The sequence below is a fragment of the Papaver somniferum genome, chromosome 1, assembly GCF_003573695.1.
Source record: "Papaver somniferum cultivar HN1 chromosome 1, ASM357369v1, whole genome shotgun sequence".
NCBI classification, from domain to species: domain Eukaryota; kingdom Viridiplantae; phylum Streptophyta; class Magnoliopsida; order Ranunculales; family Papaveraceae; genus Papaver; species Papaver somniferum.
The window spans coordinates 197686327-197696147 of record NC_039358.1 but is presented as its reverse complement, the minus strand read 5'-3'; the positions used below and the strand labels follow the sequence as shown (position 1 = coordinate 197696147).

Genomic DNA, 9821 nt, shown 5'->3' with positions numbered 1-9821 from the left:
GTCCTCCCCTGTTGCAGAATTCAAAGGAATAAAGAGATCATGTTACGTTGAAATATTTCTCGCCCGAAGGAATCCAATACTTCTCCCCCAACCACTTTATCATTAGGATAGGGAAGGTTGAAAATAGGTCCCGTAATTATCATTATTATTATTTTATTTTATTTTGACAAAAACTAAACTTTTATTAAGAAATATAAAAGTTTGAGAATACAAACCCAAATAAGGAAAGGAACAAAAGAAAGAAAAAAAAACATGATTCGGGAAAAATCAAGCTAATCAAATTTGTAACAAGGATGGCCAGGGACCTCCATTCTAACCAAATTGTTAGGTCTTTCCTCAAAGCAAAGTTTATGCCCTTTACCAAGCTGAGCTCCCTTCTTTGCAAAATGATCAGCTGCGAAGTTAATCTCCCTGTAGACATGCCTGTAATTTATAGAATGAAATCTTTTATAGATTCTCTGCCACCTAGTAAGGAGAAACCAAGGAATTTTCTGCTGCTCAAGAGAATGTATGCAGCTTTTTGAATCTGATTGGAGAATGACTTTGAAAAGCTGGTTCTCAAAGGCCCATTTAAAGGCTCTGATGCTGGAAACAAATTCTGCAATAAAATTAGTAGTCATACCCAAGCCTCCAGCTTCTGCATAAACGAATTCTCCATTATGATTTCTAACAGCAAACCCATAACCAGCTGTACCAGGGTTGCCTCTTGAGGCACCATCACAACAAAGAAGAACTTCATCCACACCAGGATGAGAGAAATATATCATTGTATTTCTAACCCTTCTCAGCATTCTATGTTGGATTAAGAAGTAATGCATAATATCAGTTTCAGCAGTTGAGCCCCACATTTTCCCTTGCATTATATATTCACAGTCATGAGCCATTTTCCTAATCTTGTTTTGAATTTTAACATAATCAGGCTTTTCCTCTTCATAAAAAACAGCATTTCTCATGAACCAAATTTCTACCATGAGGGTAAAGGAGCAGACAATCCATAACTCTTTTATGACAGGGCTAGAACTTTTGCAAAGTTTTAAAGAATCTTCAAAGGAAAGAGGGTTTTTATAGTGAAAAATACCTCCTAGCCAGCTCCAAAGTCTCTGACTGAAACTACAATTCCATAGAATATGTTTCATGGAGTCTTCCTCATTGTGGCAGAGTAAACATCTTGAAGCAAATTGAAATCCTCTTTCTTTCTTTTTTCCAGATTTTCTTCACTGGGGCAGACCTCTCTGGTAATCTTCCAAATATTAGCAGCAGTAGAAGGTGGAACTACATCAGCCCAAATTTTCTTGTACCAGTACAGTTTAGGTTTTGGAGAGCTTATTTTCTTCATAGCTTCTGAGACAGTAAAACAACCAGAATGGCTATTACACCAAACTAAAATGTCATCTCCTTCATCAAGAATAAGCAATTGATGGTGATTGAAAAATTGTAAGAAATCGGCAGGGATGCACCATTGGCCATTGACAATTAAAGTATTGAATTTTAAGAATGGGTATGAGGCTATGAAAGGATGGTTAGGGAATAACTTAATGATAGGTTCTTCATAGATCCAGCTGTCATTCCACAAAGATATTTTCTCACCAGTACCCACTATCCATCGAGTATTTTCATCAAATTCTTTAATCACCCATCTGATACCAGGCCAAACAGAGGATTTCTTGTAATAAGTGATCCAATTTCCATTCTTGTCAGTATATTTATAAAGGAAAAATTTATCACATTCCTCATTTGATTTCTTCATTCTCCATAAAAATTTCATAAGAAAGGGTTTGTTCAGGTATTCAAGATTCCTTATACCAAGGCCACCCTCTTCTTTTGAAGTACAAACATTCTCCCACTTTAGAGTAACACATTTTTGATCTTCTACATTACGAGACCACAAATAATTTCTGATTATTCTTTCACAAGCATCAATAATCTTCCTTAGCCATTTATAAATTGACATATTGTAAATAGGAATGCTGCATAAAACATGTTTTACCAAGGTTAATCTTGCCTGGAAATTTAAGAATTTTTCACTCCAAGCAGCAAATCTGTTGTGCATATAATCCACAATGTGCCATAAATGACAAGATTTAACCCTCCCTTGCACCAGCATCACTCCTAAGTATCTATCAGGAAAGGTAGATAAATCCATTTGAAGGAAGTCAACAATCTGTCTTTTCCTTGAGTCAGAAGTACCATTGATAAAGAGCTTACTCTTTGCAGTATTAATGACTTGACCAGTTGCAGCTTGGTATTCAACTAGTAAAGCTCTCAGATTTGTAATATTTCTCATACCACCATTGTAAAATAGAAGAATATCATCTGCAAATAATAAATGGGAAGGATGCATACCATTTCTAACTATCATAGGCTGAATTTTCTTCTTAAGGATCATATAGTGAATATTTCTACTAAGAATGTCTTCAGCAATTATAAAATGAATAGGTGAAAGTGGATCACCTTGTTTAAGACCTCTTCCAACACCAAAGAATCCAATAGGCCCTTCATTTAACATAATTGAGATCTTGGAAGATTTGAGTAAAACCAAAATCCATTTACAGAACATAGCAGAAAAACCAAACTTCTTCATAGCTCTATACAAGAATTCCAAGCTCATGGTATCATATGCTTGTGAAATATCTAATTTAAGAGCTAAGTTACCTCCTCTTCTTTTAGTGGTCATTTCATTAACAAGCTCAGATGCTAGGAGAATCTGATCATGAATGTTCCTATTTTTTACAAATGCACTTTGTTGTGGAGAAATGACTTTATGAAGCATAGTGGTAAGTCTCATAGTAATAATCTTTGTAATGATTTTAAAGCAGAAATTACTGAGGCTAATGGGTCTAAAATTTTTTGCACACTTAGCACCCTTAATTTTTGGAATTAAGACAAGAAAGTTAGAATTCATACCAATGGGTATTATGTTGTTCTTCCAACAGTAATGAATAGATTCCACCAGATCCTTTTTTATAGTATCCCAAGCAGCTCTATAGAAAATTCCAGTAAATCCATCTGGTCCTGGAGCACTGTCTTGATTGAGATCAAAGATTGCACTTTTAATTTCATTTTCATCTAGAAGACCATCAAGAAGGGAGTTATCTTCATATGTAATAACCTGAGGAACAACATCAAAGATTGATTCTCTAATCTGCACAGTTTGGTACTCAAATTTCTTACTGAATGATCAATAAGATTATCAGCAATTCCTTTCTGATCAGTGATAATATTACCAGAGTTATCTTCTAATTTTGCAATGGAATTTTGGCTTTGGCTCAATTTTATGCTTGTATGAAAGAATTTGGAATTTATATCTCCTTCTTTTATCTAATTAATTCTAGCTTTGTCCCTCAAGAATGTATGGTAATTATTAGCAACCATGTCATATTATCCTCTTGATGTAACTAAATTATTCAAAAGAGTAATATCGTTTGGATCATTATCTGATTTTAAAGTCTCTTCTAAAACTTTTTCTTCAGCTTTTGCTAAGTTAGCTTTGACATCACCAAAAACCTCCCAGTTCCAAGCTTTTAAAATCTTTTTGAGTCTCTTCAGCTTATTCATGAAGATATAAATAGGATTGCTTGAAATTTCTTCACTCCAAGAATCAATAATCACTTGCATAAAAGAAGGATGAGAAAGCCACATTCTCTGGAATCTAAAAGGAGTATTGAGAGCTCTAGGAATCACAGTATTTGATCCAATAATAGGGCCATGGTCAGAAATACCTCTAGATCCTACTTTATAGTGCCAACCGTTAAAAGTTTCAAGCCACTTCAAATTAAAGAAAGCTCTGTCTAAATTGCAGAGAATTCTTTTTGTTCTCACTCTGTCATTACACCAGGAAAACTCCAGACCAGATTTTGGAGCTTGTATAAGTTCACAAAAATCAATGCAATTATTAAAATCTCTCATTGCAGAAGGAAGAAGACTTCTACCACCTTTTTTTTTCATCCACAGATAGAACAGAATTAAAATCACCCAAAATCAACCATGGTTTGTTTAGTAAACTAATGTCACAGAGATCTTGCCGGAGTTCCCTTCTATTGACTGTATCATGAATTCCAGTAAATAAAACTCCACCAACTTCAACAGTAATGCATTGTTTTGAAGTAGCTATTACTTCTGGAGGTGTAATAGAACAGTTCCAAAAAAGCCAAATGTTACCTTTACTATCATCAAGAGAATTATGAATGATGTTTTGACTCATATCACGAAGTTTAATAATATTTTTTGTTGCTTTAATCTTAGGTTCAACAACCCAAACAAAAAAAAGATTATTGATGTTAACAAGGGATTTGAGTTTATCTTTGGTCTTTTGTCTTTTAAAGCCCCTTAGAGCGTCCACAGTGGTGCGAGTATAACCAAAGACCAAAGACTAAAAAAAAAGACCAAATTTGGGTTTAGTCCGTCATGTGGCGTAGTGGGAAAAGAGTATATTTGGTCGTGCGTTGATAAACATTACGCCTGGATCAGACGTTGGTAAAGATAACGCCCGAATGGGGCGTTGGTAAAGATAACGCGCGAGTGGGGCGTTGGTATTGTTCTACGCTTCACAAACAAAAAAAAAAAAAATGGAGCGTTAAGTATATCAACGCCCCATGTAAGTTTTGAAAAAAGAAAAAAATGGGGCGTTAAGTATATCAACGCCCCATGTAAGTTTTGAAAATTTGTGAAAGTGGGGCGTTAAGTATATCAACGCCCGTTTCATGCGTACATTATATCAACGCCCCATCGGGCGTACATTATATCAACGTCCCGTTTCATGCGTACATTATATCAACGCCCCGTTTCATGCGTACATTATATCAACGCCCGATAAATGGCGGAGATTATATCAACGCCCGATGTGTAGCGGAGATTATATCAACGCCCGACTATATTTGGATTTGGTCCTGATCGCAGACCAAATTTGATCTGGATTTTACTCTTTGATCAAATTTTGATCGATGGTCCGTCCCACTACACCAGCCCACTCGACTGAAAATTTGGGTTTAGTCGTCCATTGCAGTTGATCTTAGGTTCCAATAAATAACTTTCATTGAAGAGGAGGTGGTGGAGGGGCGGGGAACTCCCTTTGTCAACCACATGCTTTAAAATTTCCCTATTAGTTCTTCTGGTATTTACTATTTTGGTAGGCTGTAAAGGAGGTTTTTTCTTCATAAGACCCCGCAAATTTATCGACCCCGCAAATTTATCGATTATCGTTTTCCTAAAACAGTGATCCCCATCCCAGTCCCTGTCCCACTCCCACTCCCACTCCCACTCCCACGTTGTATCATTTCCTCTCCAAATTTATTCTAGAGGAAATCCAATAATTCTCCTCGAAAATTCATAAATAAAATAAAGTAGTGAATGGACCCTTGGATTCTGACCTTGATTCTGGTGTGAATTTGCATTCCCACAAAAGCATTTAAGAATATTCTAAAACTTTGTTTTTTCCAACCATTTTAGAGTGGCCCATAGCTGAAATTTTTGAAAAAAACAACAGCAGGCCGTCACAGTCAAGTGCTCTTGTGTATTGTCAAGTACTAGCAGGTTTGGGGACTTCAAGTCAAGGTAGATTGCATTGATGAAGATAATTCGTACCCCGAGTCTGCAGTATGGATAACCAATGACGGGACGGGACGGGAAAGACACGATGGATGACTTGTACAAATAGGGTCTGCAATGAAACTTTTAATGGCAATTCTGACCGTTGGATCGATTGAGTTCATTTTTCGTTGCTGATCAATTAAAAAAATCAGTCTCTTGGCTTCAAGAAAAATCATATGGATTATACGAAACACACGATTTTCCGTGCTAAAATTTCTCAAACTTATACCAGATTTATCTTCATAACTACCCACGTCGAATTTATATTAAACAAGAGTGTTAAGCATGCGAGCGTATGCGCGTGGGCAGTCGATAGTTCTTTCCGTTTGAGGGCACAAACAATGGCTTGTTTCCTACATGATTTATAAAGGGATACCATTTCTACTAAGTGCTGATACCGTTGCATATAGGACAAAAAGATCCTATTAATTCTGACCGTTGAATCGGTCAAATGAAATCAACACTTAGTAGGACTGGAATCCCCTTTATAAATGGTGGTTTCCTGTCTAGTAGATTCCATTTCCATAGATTAAAATGGAAAAATGAAAGACAAATGGAATAAGGGGTCGGACCAATTCTTATTCGACCATGTTATACCATTAAATTTATTTCTTCCCAAGTTTGGTCCCACGTGTTGCACAAAACATGCATGGTAAATTTATTTCTTCCTTGGCGATTTGGTCAGTTGTTGAATTATATTTTTTCATTGTAAATTTTACCCGAGCTTGAGGGGTTCGCTTTATATAATAGAATAGATAACCATGATAGGCCTAGATTGTATAAATGCTTACAAAATATTATGATTTTTTTTTATGATATACTAGATTACTGCAGTGTGGTGGACGACCGAATTTTCGGTCATCAAATAATACTTTGAATTTTGCAAGGAAAATATTTAGCAACACATATATGTTCCTAATACGCAATACATGACCAATTTCGGTTTAATTTTAAGCAATTGAGGGGGAAATCAATTGATTTGATCCCATTTGATGGGGTATAAGTATAATACGAGACCCCAAATTTTTGATCAACAAATCCATTTTATTAATGGATGATCAATGTTGATCCAATTTGATCGAAATATATAAAATTGTTGCAAATTCGAATAGGCGACGGTTTTCTGAAGGTTTTTAGGTCGAAATAAAGACTATTGATTTGTGTTTTGATCAAGTTGATGGTGTTTACCGGAGATTGTACCACTCCAATTATGAAATCAATTTTGAAAATAAACGATCAATTCCTATTCAATTGGATCGACTAAAAATCGGGGAAAAAATGTTGCGTGCAACTACATTTTAGCCCCCATGGTGACAGTGAAAGAACTCCCTCCCTTCGATCGGTCATCCAATAATAATGCTAGATGTTTATCAAAAGAAAAATACTACGAATAATATATTTTAAAATCTTATTATTGGGACTTAAAATCTCTTGAGATTTGGGGGCTTACCTAGCATACATCTTAAGTTCTGATATGGGGACCTATTCTATATGAAAAGCCAAATCTACTCCTTGATTATTATTATACATAAAACCAAAACTAAATCAAATTTCAAAGCCAAAATTAATTCGCCAATTAATTCATTTTTTTCATTTTCTTCTTCTCAAAATCAAACAACTAAACCTATGATAAAAAAAATCAATTTATTTTTTTTTGCCGAATCTTCATTGATTTTAAAAATTATCAGTTAAGGTTGATTCTCGATATGACAATATCATGATGATTTGGATTAAATTATCATAGACTTGTTACGAAGATTGAAGATTCGGTGAATCAACATGTCCAAACACCATTAAGTCCTCCAGAATGCTAAGTATTCAAAAACCCACCATATATTTTACCTTTAAATTGGTTTAATAGGTAAGATTGAAGAATTTAGGATTTAAGAAAACTGGTTCTAGGCGGATTACGTCTAGGAGTTCTTTTCGACCTAGCCGTAAATAAGTAGCAACAGTTGGGACTCAAAGAACTCCCAACTGTGAAGTAGCTGCAAATGAGTAGCCGTTAGTTGTTCTGTATATGTAGAACAACTAACGGCTGTAACTCTAGGGTCCTAGCCGTTCTACTAGTTTCCCGACCATTTTATGGATTCATGGCAAGGTCTTCCGGATTTCTCAGCCATGAAGTATTATGACGGTTGGGCTGGAAAGTTTCCCCAGCCGTCAACTGACAAACGGATGGGTTTTGTATTGATTCCTAACTGTAATGGTCTGAATGAAATTGCAGGCTTGCTTTCTTGAAAATTGTGTCATTCTTAGGAACTAAGGAAAGGGAAATACCATACATTTTCCATTGAAAAGAAAAGGCATACATATTTCATAGCATAAAATTTAAAGAAAATATCATTACATTGCAAACATGGGTCTTAATGATAGTGGTCGAAATTAACGTAGGTACTTTCTTCCAAGACATGATAGCAACCATGATGGTCGAACTTCTTGCCATAGCCTCCTCATGATAATCTTCGGCCATCTCCCAATGAAACAACAAAACAATTCTAATTTGGTAATAGTCAAAACAGTTTCTGATGGCCAATTATTGAAAAAATTACTCTTTCCATGTTTCATAGCCGTAAATCTGAACAGGGGTCAGATAAATTTGCAGTTAAGAGCATTTAAAACGACTGGGAAATTTCTTGGTAGTATCAGATCTACGGCTGTGTCAAGGCAACAACCTAGCCGAGATAAGATTTACGTCTTGGATTTCCATGTTTCATAGCCGTAAATTTGCAACTGCATTGAGTTAATGCGTTAAGTTTTTTTAGGAACGGCTAGTTTTTTTCACTATAGCCGGTGGGTCATTCTTTGCTATAAAATGACCTTTCACCAACAAAAAAGTTGTGCAAAAACTCTCTCTCTATATATATATATATTTCTCTCTCTCTCTTTCTCTCAAACTTCAACCTCTAATTGTTGCAAAAAATGAAGAAACATGGTTACTCCGTACACTACCGAAAAAGATATGGAAATCGTATGAGCGGGGCTCACTGTGAGAAAGCATGACTAAGATCAAGGCATTAACGTGGGAGAAAGTGATGATTCTCAATGGAACCGTATATTTATGGTCTTTGTTTCCATTGATGGTAATGAAAATGGAAAAATCAAAGGAAGGGTTCAAGGAGATATACCTAGAAATAGAAGATTTTATAGTGCACTTGGCACGGGTGAAGGCGACAAGTCCCGAAATATCCTTTTTCAATAGACTGAGTATGTGCAAATTTTTTTAATTAAGTAAGTTTTGAATAAAATACGAACTTAACCTTGACTTGTTTTTTTAGGACGTCTTGGTCTTGTCGGATATCAACCTTTTCGTCGCAAAGAATTTGAGCATGAGAAATGTTATAGGATCACAAAAGATTTTATTGAGATTTTCAACCAAGCTTGACTATTTAAGTATATTACTCTATATTTTATTTTTTGCATTTGGGTATGACTATTGAATGTAACGCTACCTAGGAAAATTATGTAATGGTAACATTATGAATTGGTGAATGGAAAGTGAAAAACTTGATGGAATACGACAACAAAATATACAAAACCAACCAAAGTAAGTCGTAAGTAACCGTAATTATGGGAATCGCAACCAACGACTAGAATATCCTGCTGTAACCTGTTAAATCCCATCCAGAAAAACAATCTCTAAATCGATATCTGGTTTATGGCTTGGAAACTATAAGAACCTAGACAAGATTTTTTTTTACGGTTTGGTGGTGGTTTGTTACCCAAACCGTAAATAGGAATTTTTCAGTTTTTCTGGTCAAAACGGATAGGTCGTTTGAGATTAAAACATCACTGAAAATACTAAAAAAATATTAACTATATTCGTTGTTTCTTTTAAAAAAATTGAACAAACATAAAACTCAATAGACCAAAATGGTTTTTCATTCATTAAACCGTAAAAGCATACATCTTTTCATTACATTGATAGGATAGATCATAATATTTGAAATAAACCCTTATTCGTATCTGTAAGGACCCTCAAGCACGTCAATGCTGTTTGACTGGTCTAGAGATGATCAAGAGACGATTTAGCCGATAATGACTCAATTAGTTAATGTAAATTTTAATATCAGAAATTAATCTAAAAATGACCTAGATAAGAAACTAGTATCATTGAATAGGTCTCAAAAATTTACGCAAAATGGATTACTCGAACGTGCCATTCGGATACCGAACGAAGAAGAAATCATCAGATTCTTAAGAAGGACAAAATAGTCATTTTTTATTAACCGACT

General features: G+C 35.2%; 2 protein-coding genes across 2 annotated transcripts; both read right to left on the bottom strand.

Moving 5' to 3' along the window:
* Positions 1–272: 272 nt before the first annotated feature.
* LOC113357190 (ribonuclease H-like) lies at positions 273–971 on the bottom strand. The gene has a single exon (XM_026600521.1). The coding sequence runs from the start codon at positions 969–971 to the stop codon at positions 273–275; it is 699 nt and encodes a 232-aa protein (XP_026456306.1).
* Positions 972–1132: 161 nt separating this feature from the next.
* Positions 1133–4201, bottom strand: LOC113357182. The gene is made up of 3 exons (XM_026600510.1): positions 3933–4201; positions 3460–3820; positions 1133–3142 (listed from the first exon to the last, which is right to left on the bottom strand). The coding sequence occupies exons 1-3, from the start codon at positions 4199–4201 to the stop codon at positions 1133–1135; spliced, it is 2640 nt and encodes an 879-aa protein (XP_026456295.1).
* Positions 4202–9821: the final 5620 nt, after the last annotated feature.